The sequence below is a fragment of the Hermetia illucens genome, chromosome 3 (assembly GCF_905115235.1).
Source record: "Hermetia illucens chromosome 3, iHerIll2.2.curated.20191125, whole genome shotgun sequence".
Lineage (NCBI taxonomy): Eukaryota > Metazoa > Arthropoda > Insecta > Diptera > Stratiomyidae > Hermetia > Hermetia illucens.
In genome coordinates this window covers 65798152-65817090 of record NC_051851.1, presented here as the reverse complement: position 1 = coordinate 65817090, position 18939 = coordinate 65798152, and the positions used below count along the sequence as shown (strand labels likewise).

The window sequence follows — 18939 nt, the reverse complement described above, 5'->3', positions numbered from 1 at the left end:
TCTTGTTTTTCTGAACATGGAGGAGTTCAATGGACCATGACATCTTTCCTCTAACACCTTTGCTACTCTGATGACATCCCTTCGCCCTCTCACCGGGTGATAGCCAAATGAGTTGAATTTGGGGAAGAGGCAAGTAGAGCCGGACTGAAAATAAACGCCAACAAAACCCAGGCACTCTCTCTTTCTATTTGCATTAATGGACAGAGTATCAAGGCTGTCTGGCTGTCTGTCTGTCACACGCACTTTACTCCAAACCGATCCGAAGGAAATTTGGTGGATAGATGGGCACTATGAAATCCCACGCATACAGTGAGTGACTTAAATTTAGGTGGAGTTTAAAGGAGGCTCCCCATACCTTCAAAGGAGGAATTTAAAAAAATGTTCACGGAATATAGTCTCGTAGGGTATCAAATTAAAGGTCTCAGTTAGTACTTTTCGAAGCTGGTCTTAGTATTGACATTTCTTAGAAAGGTGGGGAGTACGCGGGGTTGAAAGTGATCATTTTTTTAAGGAGCCTGTTGCTATATGGTGCCTGGTCTTCGAAATACCGTCCATATCGATATCTGTTCAAATAAAGTAAATAATAGTATATTACTATAATGTTTAGTAAATAGTTGCACCCCCCCCCCCCCCTTCCTTAAGTTCATCCTAGCAGTGACGTAGGCTATAATGTAGAGCATGATCTTACCGAGTTTGATGGAAACCGCACTGTTACTAACAAAGTTATAATACGTCAAAGTGATTGCTTTTTTCAAAAATTCAGGACTATGAATATCAATATCACCCGAAAGTGGATACTCTCACATAATATATGGATATATTACGTGCTACGTACTAAGAAATACGCACAACCTTTACCTGTTTGTATCTGATGTAGGTAAAATTCTTCGCATTTGCTTATAATATTAAACTCAGAGTATGAAGTGTATGAGGTTGACTATTATCAATACAGGCCTTTCCATCAAATTATTTATTTAAATCGTTTTCTAAAAAAATTTAGGGCAATGGAATTTTTAACTATGTGACACGGAGCTGTCGTGACTCGTCGCCCATCACATCTTCTTCTTTTTCTTCAGCCTTGGTCCCGTTCACAAGCGGGGTAGGCTCATCGTGATCTGTTCGCCATTTAGCTCTATCAAACGCCTGATCAGAATGTAATCGCGAGGCGTTAAATGTCAGCGTCGGCTTTCAAATCCCGATCAAGCCGCCGTTGTTGCGGCCGGCCCTTTCGTCGCTTACCATTGACTTCGATGTCAGTCCAATATTGGTAAGTGAATCCTCGTCAGTGCGAATTACGTGACTACACCATCGAAAACGCCTCACTCGTAGTTTTTCCACAGATGGGTGCAACCCCATATCGATCGCGGATATCCTCATTTTGGATGTGATCAAAATGTGTCACACCACTAGTCTAATGCCATATCTTCGTTCCCATTACCGCAAGACGCTGTTCATTGTCTTTTATAGTCGGCCAACACTCAGAACTATAGAGAGCGGCAGATCAACGGCATTGCGGCAAATTTTAAATTTGACACGTTCGCTGATTACGTCGATCACAAAGAACACCAGTTATGAGTTGCCACTTCATCGAGACTGCGTTAATGCGTGAAGCAATTTCATTACGTAATTCTCCATTGGCTGATAGAATTGACCCGAGATATTTAAATTGCTCAGTTCTGGGCAGGTTATTTGGCAGAACTGAGCGATTTAAATATCTCCAGTTAATGCTATCAGCCAATAGAGAACTGCGTTATGCTCCTCACATAGAGAAACACAAAACCTTTTATATCTGATGCGTTAAGCTTCTGGTTTCCCGACTTGTTGGTTTTTCATTTTAAAATCGTTTTTATTTTTAAGAAATAGGGGGATTTTGAGCCGTTTTACAGACAGAGAAGAGAAATGGTAAGAAACAAAAATCTAATTTTACAATAAGTTGTCGGGAAATAGTCAAATTATCTTGGCCTTAGCGGCAAATAAACAAATGACTCACTTTGGTCATACACACTTTTCTCAGAAATGCTTGTACCGATTGACACGAAATTCTACATTGAATTTAAGGAACGGGTCCCGTATATGCGGAAGGGATATCATTCTTTTTCGCCGAATATGTGTGTTTCATGTCGGATGATAGGTTTCAATTGGTACTTACCGAAGCCGCATCAGTTCTGACATTTACTTTGAAGGGTGGTGTGTGGGAACTGGAAAGTCATCATTTCTTTCACGAAATCTTTCTGAGAGGCTACCCAGCTGAACAATTTAAAAAAAAATAAGCTGCCACTATATGGTGCCCAAGCCCAGTAATACCCTACATGTCTGTTCTGCCTGCTATGTTTTTGGGAAATTGACTAGTGGCCTCCTTAAGTTCATCCTAACGTCATAAAGAGGAGTAATATAAGTCATAATAAATGATCATCATAGACATAAGAAATCAATAATTTTGGTGCAGTATTACTAAAAAAGTTATAGTGGGTCAGATTTGTCTTTTTCGTATAGTTTTACAGCAACCCAAAACTTTGAATATCAACATGAAGCAATTACATTTCTAGCAATGTAAAAATGAAACCGCTGCATATAGTTTGGCTTGCAGGATTTAGCCGGTCAAAAGTCAAATATGAAAAGTGGTCGACCTTCTTACATTAAACATTAAAACAAAGTGAAATTTTGAGTTGTCTACTTGATATTTTAAAGTGATTGGGATGGATTGTAATAATTTAGGGAAGAATCTAGATTTCCTGCTATACTTGAATAAAGTTTAACATTTCTAATACTATGCATAGAACGTCAAGAATGGGCCCTTTTGTAATGAAATTTTATTTAATTTTCACATTCACCTGGGAAACTACTTGTTGTTGTTATTGTGATACCCCAGATTTCTTAAAACCATTGCAGTTTGGAAAAAAGGAATGTTTCTTATGCTTATGGGCCTAGAAAAAATATGTTTAAAAGCTTTAACAGAAATCAGTAAATCTCCAAGTCGTCCAGAGAAATACAGAAAAGCATCCACCAAATGCATCCAACTTATACCGATGTAAGTCCTAACAATGTTTGCCAAAGCAGATTTAACAAAGCGACAAAATTGATTTACATAAAAATTCCAATAAATCTTTTAAAATCTTTAAATCTTCCGAAAAATTGTATGAAGGTCACAAAGTGCTTTGCCAGAAATCTCAGGAATGGGATGAGCCAAGCTAAATATAAACCAAGATTTTACGATAACGTTACCTCTAATGAAATTATATTCTTATCATTCCTTACTACTATACTTCGTGGCAAAGTTGGCAAAAAAGTAATTTGGCAAAACTCCTACAAGCCTCTAAAGCGAGATATTGCAGACCAATACGATTTTGGTCATAGAAACTACTGACATTTCCAACGACGTAATTAGTTACGTAATGTTAACACTAAAGAAAGATTCCTTGAAAATCCACAATTAGCTACAGACAACAAAAATATATTCCAATTTAATATATGTACATATTATAGATATTAAATTTTATCCTGGAAACCATCTCAAATCATCACAGAATTGACGTCCAGAAATTCGATGAATACGTCATCGTGATAGCGGAGTTAGGGCAATTGTCGGAAAAGGCAGCAGAGGCTAAAAATAAGAACTTTCGCGAAAATTCCACGAGCAGTTTTCCTGTGTCAGGATGATACATTGTGATGAAGTTCCTCAAACATAAATGGAACAAAGAAAAGGACCAAATCAAGATCATTTTGCGATTGAACAATCAAAAAGTTACTACCAGCTGGCCCAAAAACCGAAATAATAAGGTTCCTTTGTTATCACTTTATTCTTCTTCTTTTTCTCCAGCCTTTGTCCCGTTCACAAGCGGGGTCGGCTCATCGTGATCGGTTTCGCCATTTGGCTCTATCGAATGCCTTATCTGGGTGCAATTTCGAGGCTTTCAAATCCCGATCTAGCCACCGTTGTTAAGGTCTGCCTTTTGGTCGTTTACCATCGACTTCGATGTTCAGGCCAATCTTGGCAAGTGAATTCTCGTTGGCACGAATTGAGTGACCATACCATCGAAGACGCCTCGCAACTTTTCCACGATCGGTGCAACCCCATAACGATCGCGAATATCCTCATTTCGGATGTGATCTAAACGTGTGACACCTTTAGTCCAACGTAGCATCTTCGTCTCCATTACCGCAAGACTTGTTATCACTTTATTATTAGCGTTTATTTCTACATGTTAATTTTTTGGCTGGAAATACATAGTAATTTCGCAAGGAGCAATAAATTCCATATAAATATATGACTGAAAGTCAGAATACACTAAAAAAATAATTTTGACCGCCTAAATCGGGCAAATCGACCTATGCGCGCTGTGCACTGAAATATTCTTCCACAAGAAATACACAAAACCTTTTATTCCTGAAGTACCGAGCTTCGGGTTTCCGACTCGTTTCTAATCTAACAGAATGGGTTCTTTAAACTTCCAATTTTTTTAAATTTTATTATTACGTGGATCGCTGAAGCAGTTTTAGATACAACACCAGCAACCCGTATTAGCAAAACTTCATAAAATAAGGCCAAGGAAATTCTATGTTTGAAGTTTACTACTATCCAATTTTCTAGATGCAACTGGTGAAGAGTAGTTGACGGAGATATAACTTTAGTCATTTTGCACTATCGTTACCATGCATGGGAAAACGCATTTCAACTGAGATTTAAAGTTGCTATAAATTCCCCCTTCGAAATTCTCTTATTTTTTATCGCCCGAGAACCGTTAGCAGCTTCTAGTAGTTGGGCGACCACCAGTTCTTTGTCGAATTTCAAAGCGTTTGTGGCAGAAAGTGAATAATTATATTTGTTACCTATTGAGGCATTTATTTCAATATATATACATGTATTCATTCGCTCAGCAAGACTGATTTCCTCCCATAAAAGAATATTACTCTAAGCCGGGTTCAGCTTTCTAGAAGTTCGGGGTCAACCTATCTTGTGAGTTTTAAAAGTGTCCCGCATTCCAGGCAGATAGCCTTTTTAAGGATTTATATGTTCATTTTTGTTTAATATCTTCTTTTATGTTGATAGAAATTTATACGTGCGTAATGGGAACCCGGGAAAATGTTAGGCGGAGAAGTTGGTGGCAGCGATTGAGAGATGAAATTTGCTGTCTGGCTTCATGTCGTTCGCGCTCGATGTCAATAGACTCCCTTCCAGAAATAGAACTAACCGAAATGCCACCTCGCAGCAAGTCTCTACTTGGGTCCAAAATGTATGCTGCTACAGTTCTAGCTGAAGATTCATCAGATGGAGATGATTCATCAGACATAAAACCACCCCCACTTGATCTAAGAGCTTGTTTCAACTCTGCCATAGCGAGAGTTGAGGGACAGTCATCAGCTTCGAGCCAGGATAAAACCGATCAAACGTCTTTATTTAGTGTATCAACTGAAGGTGGAACTCAAAAATCATTGTCCTCGTCACAAGGAGTAGAGACAAGGTCTTCTCATCGACAAGATTGTCAACAAGACGGGGCATCAGCGAAGCTTGTATCAGGTACGCATTCTTTTCGTCATATTACCCGGTTTAGGTTCTCCAAAGAGCGGAAGGAGATATCTGGGTTAACAGCATCGAGTGAATCGAATGCGGATTCGCCTTCGGAACTCTCTGTTTCAACTTCCCTGCCCGCTTCACCGAGTAGGTCGATGAATCAAATGTAGAGATAGGAATCACAACAAGAGGGGGCAATAAACTCAACTTAACTAAAATACTGATGGTTAACTAGATGACCGATCCCTTGAAACGGTTATGTTCGCATCAACATACACCCAGCGCTCTGGGAATTTAGAGAAATACGTCAACGAAATCCCCGCTGTCTATTTGTAAAATACTAAATGACGTAGGCCATGACTATAGCTTATTGTGTAAATTTAAAATAACTAAAGGTTCCATATGAATCTGCAACTTTCTTCGCCAACTTTCCATTGAAGTCATTTGTTGGCTAATAAAGTTCCATCATTCATTGTGGCGACTAGAATTGCCCCCACTACTTTTCACACAGATTTAATTAAGCAAAGCAATCATGTAAGATGTACATGTTTATTGTCCGTAAAAAAATATAATTAATGTAGTTATGTAAAGTTAGATGACCGCTACCTAAGACAATAAGGGAAGAAATGAGTTTTTAAATTAGTAGTTTCGCGTTGCTTTGACTTTCTGCAAAATGCAGTTTGAAAAATATTTTTTTTTGTGATTTTATAATAGTTTAATTGATAAATTTAGAATATTTAAACTAATTGCCTTGTTAAGTATCGTCAAAAATATTTTACATCGAAAAAATATCTGTTTATAAATTGTTTATTATTAAGTTGGAAATTAATTTTTATTAATAAAATAAATAGAGGTTACTCTCGAAAATCTGACACCCGATAATTTGAAAGTTATTTCCCGGTCAGAACAAATGCCAAGTCGGGAAACCGGAAACTCGGCGCTTCAGGTATGAAAGGTTTTGTTTGCTTCTTCTGTGAGTATATTTCAGTAGAGAATTATTCCATTTGTACTTAGTCCGTTATGTAGATTACTCACCTTAGTGTGACATTGATATTTAATTTCAGTAAATTTACACGGTCAATTTTGAGCTACTGTAGCTTTGTTAGTAATAGTACGATTTTGATCAAACTTGGGGATAACATGTTTCATATGACATTCTGTATACTACTACACTACACTACACTACACTACTACAAACTTTCATAAATCTAGGATAAACTTAAGGGGGGTTTCTACTCAATTTCCCCAAAAATATTGTAATATACTATTATTAACTTAATTTTAGCAAATATCGATATGGAAAGTGTTGTGAGGCCTGGGCACCATATATATGTAGCTTCACATTTTTTTCAGATTTTTTGGTTAGGTAGTTTCTGAGAATGGGTCCGTTAAAGAAATCACCACTTTCCACCCCTCCCACACCTCTCTTGCTTACAAATCTCAAAACTAAGACCGGCTTCGAAAAGTACTAAGCGAGCCCTTTAATTTGATACCCAACACGACTATATTCAGTAAAAAAAATGTTACACCCCACTTTTGCATGTATGGGGACTCCCCCTTAATCTCAACGTAGATGGATATCACTCACTGCATGTCTGGGCGTTCACAGTTCTCACCTGCTCACCAAATTTCGTGTTAATCGGTACAGCCGGTTCAGACGGACAGGCAGACAGCCAGACAGACATTGAACCTTAAAAGAGCTTGTTATTGAATTGATGAAAAGTGAATTTTAGAAAAAAATTTGCTAAGTAGTTCTGATTTTACCATCGGTTTTACCAATGATATGAGAAAATTAAGATCGTATCATGGGAAGAGTCTTATTCAAATCGATCAATCAGAGTAGATGACAAAGACGGAAAGTGTTGTGTCACATGCGCCATTCCCAGAAGTTGAAGCCACTTACAGTGATATCTTCCCTTTTTACTTCTTTGTGTAGTCTCTATTTTCAATGAGACTATGAGACACTTAATCATGTGCAAGTAATAAATCTAAAGTAGCGAGCAACACAAAGACAGACATCCATGACGACCGAGATTCGAACCATCGCACCCTTATATTAATGAAGTCTGCAAAATCAAGCTTTTTCAAAATAATAAAATCGCTTCCAACAATTTGTCACTCAAATAATAATAATAATAGCATAAGTAGCCTCAATTTAAATTTATCGTGAATGGTGGCAGGATTATTTAAGGAATTACTGATCTTGGTGAGGAAAACCTACGATAGCATAGCCAGGGTAAAGCTGTACACAGTTATGAGAATATCCGGTATGGCGTTAATGATTAAGATTGGCTAGGCTGACCCTGATCAATCCGCGAGGCTAGATAGAAGCAGCGACATCACTCTTGAGCCCTTTCACCAACAACAACGGCCTGAGCTAAGGGGATGCATCTCGAACGATCTCATTTACTTTGAAGATGAAGGGACTTTGGTGCTGGAATCCGTCGAGAACTCCTCTCAACATTGAGCAAGTATACAGAATGCTGTATTTCTGTATGGTTTGAACCAGTCTGTTTGAGAGTCCTAGGATATCAAGGGAAGCCGTGAGGGATATAAGTACAATACCTGTAGCTGCCAATACTATAGGAACTAAAACCACCCGCTGGAGACGCAAATTTCTTTGACTTTCCAAGCCAGTGGCTCATAGCTCACCTTCTTCTCCACATATTTCCGTTCAATGTTGCTATTATGTGGAATATCAGCATCAATAATATACGCGGAACGACCCATCTTGTCAATTAATAGCACGTCAGGCTTGCTGTGCGGTACATGGCGACCAGTTAGAACTTGTCGATATATGCTGTAAGCAGAACTATCAAGTACTGGGTGCAGCTCATACCGATAAACCGGACATGGTCCTGTGATCAGCCCATACGTGTATGCAAGGTTTTGGTGAATCACTCTACATACAATGCGCCTGTTCGTGTATTGCACCGGTGCCATTACATTGCAGCCAGGAATGAGATAGTCCAACGTCTCTAACGCAGAACCACATATTCTGCACTGGCCATTCTTCACCCGCTCTTCGATTGTGAGCTTTTTATAAGCTTGGGTTGCATCCTGAATGGCACACATGAATACCTCCGTCTCAGTAAAGAGCTCACCAGCACACAGCCATCAGTTTGACAAATGGCTGCCAAAGAAAATTCACGTGTTTACTGTGCATTGCCTTCGACTTCGTTTCATCGATCCGCTCTTGGCCCGACTTCACCCCACTCAGAGGATTGAAAGATCGATCCTTCAAGTTAAGTTGAGTCAGCCCACACTCTGCCATATAAACAACCGCATGCAAGGGAATCACCAGCTCTTTCCTGTAAAAGGAAGCGCGTAGCGAGTAGACTTGGCGATGATGTTGTGTCGCAACGTCAACCACGCCCCTACTTCCGAAATCACGAAGCAGGTTCATCCGTTCCACGGCAGAGTTTGGATGATGCATTCAGAATTAAGACATAGTCTGATGAGTTGCCTTTGCTCTGGACGAAACCGTCAGTTATTTTTTTTTTTGAACATAGCAGTTTTTATACGCCGTTGGACGTTTTCCAGAACGGTTTTCGTCCACGGCAATATTCCTAATACATAACCCAGTGAAACGGTAGCGAATACATTCAGTGTAGTTATTTTATTCTTCCTCGAGAGATGCCATTTCAGTACTGGCTTTACTAGAACTCCGCTGGTTCCTCGCATACTTTGCATTCTGAACACGTCTGACTGACTTTCGCCATACCGTCGTAACCGGCTACATACGGCAAAAAGTTTCTGCTTTAGTGTGCCCCGAATTTCAAGTATGGGTGTCTCACTGGGGATAGCATAGTTCCCTTTGCACTTTATTTTTCACTCGTCTGCTGGCATTGCCAGAGCTGAATTCAATCAGCCTAGCAATGCCCTAATTTAATGCGAAAGATCAGCACACAGTCGAGATCCATTTTAATTATTGATTTGAGATAGAATTTTCGGAGTTACTGGAGATGAATAGAGCCTTGCAATACCTGGTCTATGTTAAGGTTCCGTTTCCGAAAATTCCATACACGCTCTTTGGCATTCGTCCCGAACTTCAGAGGAGACTTTAGACCGACAGTGAAGGATTGTGCTTCGGCGAGTACTGAAACTGTTGCCCGCAGTGCGGCGTGGTGTTTTTGATTGCACCGCCTCTGCCTCCATCGACTCCTAGTCACCAGTTTCGGCGATGACTTCAAGTCGAACACGCTCTCTGATGATGGCCGGGATTGTGTCGCTGCGAGTAATGAAGCGGTACTGGTCTGCAACACACTGCACAGTATTGCGAGAAACCCTCGACGAATCTCTGGTGCAACAAGGGGCGGAAAGATGCTATACCTGCCACGCCGTTGTTATTTCGTAGTAGGAGCGGATGATAAAGCGGTTAGTTTCCTTAGTGCACTCCATCCGCTGACTACGTGAACCTACTGAAGCGGTCGCCATAGGTTGTGGTGAAACAGCTGCAGCAGGCGGAGCCATTCTCCTGGTCACCGTAGCGCCTATACGCCAAGCCGCCCCACTATTAGCCGTTTCGACGCCATGTTATGCATTACGGGAGTCCGACCCAATCATCAATTCAAACGACTCCCGCCGTTTATCCGTACCGGAGATTAGGACTCTCTTGTCCTCATTGAAGGGATTTACATTTTATACCTAACTGCCAGGTGTTTTGATAGCTTCCTCAGTGACTACTCTCTCTACTTCAAAGTTCCTGTACTTTCCTCACCTACCCAGTGGGACGCGGTAGTGCCCTACAGTCATTCAGACTGAAGCTATCCATCCCTCCTCCTTTCACTACCGGGCTTGGGATCGGCTACGACTGACTTCATTCATTCATTCTGGCGATCCTACCTACTTAGTCTTATTATTAATTAATTATTAATTAAATAATTAATTAATTATAATTAATTATAATGAAAAAATTCTTTTGAAATTTGTCATTTGTGATTGTAAGAAAATATTCCTCCTAAATAACAGGAGTCGCCTAGCACAATATACCTAGGAAGGTGGAAGCGAAACCTGTTCTTGAAACCCAGAATCCAACTGTTGAAATTTTCGAGGATGAGAAGAAAAACTATGGAAAGAACAAATCCTTGAAGAAGAAGCTAGACTATTTCTCCAAAAAGCTAGCTACCATGGACGCTACGTTTTCTACGTTCGAAAAAAACATAAGAAGCTGCTTGAAGTGCTGCTTCCAGCTGACCAGTATTCCGATCTCGACGGAGATTTCAAGAAAAAAAAACAATAAGTCATCATCTGACATTCATTTCAATCGAGCATAGCCTCACAATATATAGCGAGCTGATGGAGGTGGGCTAAATCATCTCTATTCCGAAAGCGGGTAAAAGGATTTTTTTTCACCCTAAATCTTTCAGACCAGTACCCAAAATAGTGGAGAAGATCATAGACGACTATATTAGAACTAACGTTCTAACGCACAATCCCCTACATTAGTACGACATCCGTACATTAGTACCAATACCCTGCTCGGGGGCAACCAAAACTACCCTGCATCAGCTGACGGATGTATTACGGCGCCATAGAAACGAAAAAAATAGTAATGTGTGCGTTTTTGAACATCGGAAGAGAATTCGAAAACACACCGCACACAGCGGTACAAGATCTCCTGATCCGCAGGAGATTGGGAATTGGAATTGGGATTGGTCTTTTGGATGGGCAGAATGCTAAAGAATGGGAAAATGGTACTTCTATTTGTAGCCACAAATTTTAATGTCATGAACAGTACTCAAGGTTGTCCACAAAGTGGGAAATCAGCTCCGAGGAGATCTAGTATAACAATAGAAGTCTAGGGTTACACTGATGACATTGTTCTAATCTGTAAAGGCAAATATGAGGATACCCTTCATGATAGACTCCAAACTGGACTAAGAACTACCAGCACCTGGTATAGGAAGGCGGAGCTTCGTATTAATCCAGTCAAAGCTAATATAGTACCATTCACTACGAAGCGCAGGCCTGATCACCGGAGGCATGTAAGTGCAGCGAGAAACAGAGTTCAAATATTTGGGAATTACACCAGACCGAAAATTACTCTAGAAGGATGCGCATGTCGTTTGGGTTCTGATTACTTGAAAGTTATACAAGATATAACTTTGGATATACGCTGCAATAGTAAAGCCTACGATTACCTATGTGACGGTAATTTGGCAGAAAGAATTGAAGTCAGCACAATAGCCAGGTGGTTATACAAACTTCAAAGACTGGCATGCGTGGATTTCAGTTGAACTGCAGAGTCAGAGAAGGATACTTTCTACGAGATGGTAGAACGAACCCTCGAAGCCTACTCCAGATATGATATCAAAATCATACTTGCGAATTTTAACAGCTAAGTAAGGATGGAACCCGTATTCAGGCGATACGTTGGCTCTCATAGCTTACATCAAAATACAATTGATAACGGACTGCGGATTATTAAATTAGCAGTGTCACACGAAATGGTTGTTGGAAGTACCTGGTTTGCACGGAAAGCGGTCCACAAATATACGTGGACCTCTCCAGATGGGACCACCAACCACGCGACCAATTATCAACTTGTGCCCAAGGTGTGGGACAGCGAATCAATGCCTGACGACTGACAAAGAGGCATTATCTGTCTCATACATAAAAAGGGAGATATCACGCAGTGCAATTATAGAGGTATCACTCTGCTGAGTACCATCTATAAGATATTCTTTGCTAGGCCGGATAGTCCCATACGCCCAGAACATCATTGGCCCATACCAAAGAGGCTTCACTCCAGGTAAATCAGCAACAGATCAGTTTTTATCTCTGCAGCAAACGGTGGAAAAACTGTTGGAATATGGACAGCAGTTGCACCATCTATTCATCGATTTGAAAGCCACCTATGATAGGATAGCCAAGGTAAAACTGTACACGGCCATGAGAGAATTCGGTATCCCAACGAAATTGATAAGACTGACTAGGCTGACCCTGACCAATGTGCGATGCCAGATAAAACCAACAGGATCACTCTCGAGACCATTCGACATCAGCAACGGTCCACGACAAGGAGATGCCCTATCATGCGTCCTCTTTAACCTGGCCATCGAGAAAGTGATACGTGATGCTGAGGTAAATGCAAGAGGTACGATCCTCTTTAAGTCCACCCAACATCTGGCCTAGGCTGACGATATCGACATCATGGGAAGAACGACCCGAGACGTGCAAACTGCCTTCATCCAGATCGAGAAGGGGGCGATCGGCGCGAGATCTTGGGCTGCACATCAATGAAGGCAAAGCAAAATATATGGTGGCAACGTCAGAACCAAAAAACAACCAACCAACAACATCAAACCGCACTAGTCAAACGGGAGGAATAAAGATAGGAGACTACAACTTTAGGACCGTTGATAATTTCTCCTATCTAACAAAACACAACCGATAACAGCTACGATCCTGAAATCCGCGCACGGTTGTTGGCAGCCAACAGAGCCTATTTCAGCTTACAAAAACTGTTCCGCTCGAAACGTCTCACGTTCAAAGCTGTTACTGTACAAGACAATGATCATGCCAGTCCTCATTTATTCTTCGCAGGCTTGGGTTCTTAGCAAGAAAAATTGCGAACCCTTGACCGCGTTAAAGAGAAGAATCCTCTGAAGAATTTTTGGCCTCCTACATGAGGATGGACGATTCCGTAGCCTACATAACAACGAAATCTATGAGCGATACCATGAACGTCAGGTTGTGGATAGCTTACGGTGCGCGGGTCACTTAGTCCGTATGGATGAGGATAATCATCATCATCATCAACGGTGCAACAACCGGTATCTGGGCTAATAAGGAACTCCAGACATCCCCACCAATTCGATATCCCTAAAAGCTGTCTGGCGTCCTGACCTACGCTATCGTTCCATCTCAGGCAAGGTGTGCCGCGTCTTTTTTTTCTACCATAGATATTGTCCTTATAGACTTTCCGGGCTGGATCACCCTCATGATCGGATGGATATCGAATTGGTGGACCTCGACACAAAACCGAGGTGTCTGGGGTTCCTTACTAAGGCAGACCTAGACCAAATACCGGTTATTGTGTCGTCGATGATGATGATAATGACAGCGAGTCACTTGCTCGATTCAACCTTTAAAGTTGCGCATTGGTGCTGTGATTTAGAACGATCCTCAAAGTAGTCAACCTATACAATGTACATAAACATATCCATGTCTCCTCCTCCATACTTGTAATATCTAACATAATTCACGGTTATCATCAGTAACAGGTATGGCAATGTAACGAGAAAAATATGTAGAGCTAATTATTGCCTCTGACTCTGCTTAACATGTTTTAAAGGAGCTCGTATTATAATAAGTGGTTTGTTTGAGTAAGTAACATAAACTAGTACTAGTGTAACATCTCAAGATGAAACGAAAGAAATGTAAGCCCTCAAATTTAGTGTAAAATTGTCGAGATACGCCAGGAATTAAGGTATTTACAGGAAGATTTTTGGCTATTACATAATAAAACTATGCCATAATTTATAGCAGATTTTCTCCGGATGGGAACGTCATTCTGTGGCCTTTTGTTAGTCTCATACCGCTAGAATTTTGTATTTGGCTGGTCAATTGTCAAGTGTTTGTACTGGAAAAATAGTGATTCTTTCATATATTCGTTCTACATTTTTGAGAATGAGGTAAAAAGCAACTGCGATAGCGTTTTCCCTTTTGCAAAACGCCTCTCTCTCTAAGCCATTACTAGTAGCTTAGTGTATAGTGTGTATTTAGAAAACAAGTAAAATAGAATCTTTCGGCTTTCTCCTTCTAGCCGATTCTTGTAAAGATCACAGTTCAGCTTGCATTTTTTACTTTTCATGGGGACTTCATCGTATATTATGGCCTTATCCATCTTTCATAGTTTACATTGTATTCTACTTTTCTGATGTGTTAGCATTTCATTGTACATTTCTCATTTTCAGGTTCAATTTAGGATTTATATAATTGATTTATTTTGACTTTTACTACTAAGAACGTTATATCACATAATGGACGAATCTGCAAATGAACAAACACAAAGTTGGTGGCAGCGAATCGTGAGCCTGTTCCGACGTTGCAGCGCATGTATTTTCCGCGCGGTGTCACTCGAATCTCTTTCAACTCCACCTGCTGATACCCCAGATCAAAATGAGTCCATGCCTGAGCCTAGAAATCAATATAGTAGCTCAGAAGCATATTCTTCTTCAAGTTCTCACGCAATTACGACACCATCTACATTAGAAATAATACGCCCTCAGCCGCCTGCAAAATACTTAATTCCAGCCCCAAATTCAAAACCTAGTGCAGATATATCGGGGCCAGAATTCGAAGGACAAGAAAACCAAAGTAAAGAAAGACATTCAAATTCAAGTCAAGATACAGCCGAACAAGTACAATCTCTCCTGTCTTGGTGTAATGCATCAATCGGAAGTGAATCTAAACATATGCAGGAAACAGCACTACCACAAGGTCAACCACAAAGCCCAGTAGCCAAAACAGAAGCAAAATGTTCTTCTCGTGAAAAAAGTAAAGTTCCTCACTCATGGCCTCACTTTATTCCACTGTACAAAATCGACCGTCGCTACTCTGAACCTTCGGTGAGAGAACCTTTACCTCCAGAAGGCTTTACCAGGCAACCTCTATCCCAAATATCCTTACAAGAACTGGTAATATCAGGAACAGTTTATCTTGACGATGTCGAACCATCGAAAACAGAACCATTATGCTTACTAAAAGCTTCAGAATTGGCAGAGACTTTGCAATTGACAATGCATTCCCAGTCGGCTTCAGCTTCAACTTCTGAATCAGCAACCTCTTCAAAGTCAGCACCATCTTCAGGGTCTGGATTATCTTTACGGTTAACAGTAGCATTGCATCAACCATCAAATCCACTTGATGAACCAAAGCTCGAAGAAGACGTAGTTCAACACCAAGAAGTGGCCCCATCATCATCATCGAATTCTGATTCTGCTCAGAAATCAATTTCTCCAGAATTTCCAGCATCACCCATAAATGAAACCTCTTCTTCGGGAATAAAACTCTCGAATGTTGTAAGGAATCTTTTATTAATCTCATTGAATTCGCAAGAACCATCAAGTCCACCAGAAGTCGGGGAAAAAGAAAAATTGATTGCATCATCACAAGGAAAAAAGAAACCACATGACTCGGCAGCTAGCATAACTTCTGACCAATCATCCTTAGAAGAGGATCCACCGCCACGTTTAGTATCTTTTCCACTTCCAAGTGGAAGCCCATCTCCAGCACAAACGGAACAAAATTTATATGGGGAGGGACCATCCGGACTACTTACCACACGAAAACAGGTAATGCGTACAACTCCACATTATAATTCAATTTAATACAATTTTTTAAAACAGTTAGGAACAAATGATACGACTACCAAAATTTCAACATCTACGGAATCATCTTCGAGTCTTGTATCTGTAAGCCCCCTATCTTCGCCGGAGAAAATAAAATTTCAAAAAGAAATGGACATACGCCGGATTCAAAATACGCCTGGAATTCCAACAGATGATCAACTAGTAGCGTCACTGCCAGGAGCTATACCGAAACCGCAGGAGCATCCACTTGATACGCAGAAGGCCAAATCTGACAATGCGCATGCAAACACATCAAATGAAGAAAATGAATTCGACGGAGAAATCATATACATTGACATTTTACTTGAAAGAATACAACCAGGACAGCCTGAACAACAATCCGCCAGTCAACCTGGTAATATTCCAGTAATTGAAGAAAGAGAAGGACCCATCAGACCGCCTACAAATATCGCCCAACTTAGGCGACTAGTCCCGCACATATTGTATGCTGAACTCATAGTGGAAAGTAGACAACCAAGTCACCCTGAGCAAAACCAGTCTGGGAATATACCCGCAACGGGAGCTGTTGGAGGAAGAGAAAGTCCAATCAGACAATTTCCACATATTGATCAAATCAGACAACCAGTTCATATTGGCCCCAATCCTGAAGCCCGATCCGCTGATGTCCAGCCACACGCTAATATGTATCAACCCGCCGATGTGAACCATCCCGCTAGTATGCATCCGTCTGCTAATGTGAATGTTCCCGCTTATGGGTACCAACCAGCTAATATACAACAACCCATTGATAGGCACCAACCCCTTAATGTACACGCACCCGTTGGTCATCCAAGCGTAAATGTAAATCCCCCTGGTTATATGTACCCACTCGCCAATATACGGCTACCCACTGTTGGGTACCCGCCCGGCAACTTAAATCCGCCCGCTAATATACCCCATCCCGCTAATATTTACCCCCCCGCTAGTAGGCATGATGACCCTAATATGCAACACGCTAACATTAATCCCCTTGCTAATATGTACCCACCAGCTAATATCCACCCCTTCCCGCAAGTCGTTCAAGAGCGTCCCTACGTACCAATTGTACAGCGCATTTGGAACTTTCCACGAAGGTTACCGCGTCCTCCTGGCCCTCCTAGGATACTTCCAAGCCTCTCCCGCGAGCCGGTACGTCTTCTACCGGTAAATGGTTCAGCTGCAAATCCAGATGACGAAGTTCTAGTAAATGCATAAACGATTGAGACAGTGGTTGACAAAACTCATACCAAGACTGTTTTCAGCAGCAGAAATTAGTATATTGGTATAATTTTGGATGACGCAGAAGCCACCATTATAATTTGTTACCTACATTTTCGCAGGGATACTAAGTGAAACAACTGAAGTTTCCATTTGAGCTTAACACTCTACTTGCCAAAATTTCCTTCAGCATGCAGGCTTGGCTAGCAGAGTTCCGCTGCTTATGCAAATTTAGTTGCTGCACTACAAACGTAACCCCGCATGCAAGTGAAAACAATAAAACTTTTCTTCTTTTTTTTCAAACGTTTAATAGTTGATCCTTGGCGATATGACTTTTGAATGCTGAAAAAATGATGGCTCCTGCGTCACACAATGAATATCAAACATTTTTCTTTTAAAATATATTGACACTCTGCACATTTTAAATGCACTTTGAAAATTTCTTCAGATATTTTTAACTAATTTTACTCTTATAATAAGATCCTGTATCTAAATAATTTATTATTTACAAATTTTACACGGAAACTATTTTTTTTTTTCTAAAAATGCGTTTCCTTTATACATTTGACCAATATTATTTTAGTTCGCTTCTAATCAAAAGACAAAATGTTAAGCTTAGCAGTCAAAGGGTTGAAAATTCAATATCTCATAAAGACCCCAGTCTATACTGAATATCATGATTGTTTACTCGTTGCCAATTTACGGAAAATGTTCATAGATCTTCCTCGTTTGCCGAATTAATAAGTTATAAGAAGGGAAATCCGAATCGCAGGGGGACCGAAGTCTAGGCGATTTATGAATGAAAGATGTAGGATGAGTCCTGCATAAAGTGTCCTATAACTACATGGTTGCTAATCACCCCTTGTTGGGGCATGCGCGTCAACCATGGCTAGGCACCAACAATCATGGTTCGTTGGAATATCCTTCCAGGACCCGAGACGTCCGTACTCTACTCCTTCCAGGACGTCCTGGACGTCCGCACTCTACTGTTCTGCACTAGGGCTCTTAGGGAGACCCATTCGGTGGGTTCCACTGTACAGCGTAGCCAACAATGGAAATGTCGCACCCTCTTCTTAATGTGGAGCTATCGCTTGCCACTTCCGTCTTCCAATCAAATCGCCCATGCTTGTTTGCCGACCATTTTCTTTGTTTAAAATGAGTATCAGGCCAGCGCCTCCGATAATACGTCGCAGATAGGTGTTCATGAAGGCTTAGAGCTTTCAAACTACATACACTGAGGGTAACGTTGCATGTGCTACTGCTATAAGGCAACACAGAAAGAACACTAGCACTGAACAGCCTCAATTTGATCTTGGTGTTGAGATAACTGTACTTAAAGAAGTCAAGGCAACGAATATGGTCCTAGCGCTGTTAATGCGTCGAACGATATCTTTTGACCGAGTTGCATGATTAGGTGAAAGCAAACAGATGTTATTAGGGTAGTCATAAGTAGCCTGAAGATCGTTACCGATAACAGAACGAAATAATGTCGGTGATATTATGCAACCCTGACGGACTTCGTTTTGGACTTCAAATTCCTCTGAGCTTTTATCTCGATACAGCACGTGTCATTTTGCGCAATGCGCAAAATCAATGAAGAGCAGGTGAAGCAAAGATTTAAATTCTGCGCAGCGTTACAAAATGACCTGAAGTATGTTGATGTGGTCGATGTAAGATAATGCAGAACAGAAACCATCCTGCTCTTTGTCGATCAAGCTTTCGAGATGCTCTTTAATAGGCGTCAGGATGATTTTAGCTATTACCTTTGCAACGGCAGGGAGCAAGGAAAAAAAACCCTTCAATTTTTGTACTCAAGACGAGTGCGCTTCTTTGCAATCTTAACGATCAACCGCTTGTTCCACTATCTGGGAAAGG

The 18939-nt window shown here is 40.8% G+C and overlaps 2 protein-coding genes across 2 annotated transcripts; both read left to right on the top strand.

Moving 5' to 3' along the window:
- Positions 1-4727: 4727 nt before the first annotated feature.
- On the top strand, positions 4728-6381 carry LOC119651820. The gene is made up of 2 exons (XM_038055610.1): positions 4728-4954; positions 5048-6381. Exon 2 carries the CDS (start codon positions 5065-5067, stop codon positions 5677-5679), a length of 615 nt encoding a protein of 204 aa, XP_037911538.1. The 5' UTR covers positions 4728-4954; positions 5048-5064; the 3' UTR covers positions 5680-6381.
- An 8115-nt stretch (positions 6382-14496) lies between these two features.
- Positions 14497-17061, top strand: LOC119652031. Its single transcript, XM_038055966.1, has 2 exons — positions 14497-15810; positions 15865-17061. Exons 1-2 carry the CDS (start codon positions 14497-14499, stop codon positions 17059-17061), a joined length of 2511 nt encoding a protein of 836 aa, XP_037911894.1.
- The last annotated feature ends 1878 nt before the right edge of the window (positions 17062-18939 follow it).

Excerpts from the sequence above, each read along its gene's own strand:
- LOC119651820 (XM_038055610.1), top strand. The coding sequence starts at position 5,065 with ATGGGAACCCGGGAAAATGTTAGGCGGAGAAGTTGGTGGCAGCGATTG.
- LOC119652031 (XM_038055966.1), top strand. The coding sequence starts at position 14,497 with ATGGACGAATCTGCAAATGAACAAACACAAAGTTGGTGGCAGCGAATC. Across the intron at positions 15,811-15,864 it reads TACTTACCACACGAAAACAG|TTAGGAACAAATGATACGAC; the intron begins GTAATGCGTACA and ends TTTTTAAAACAG.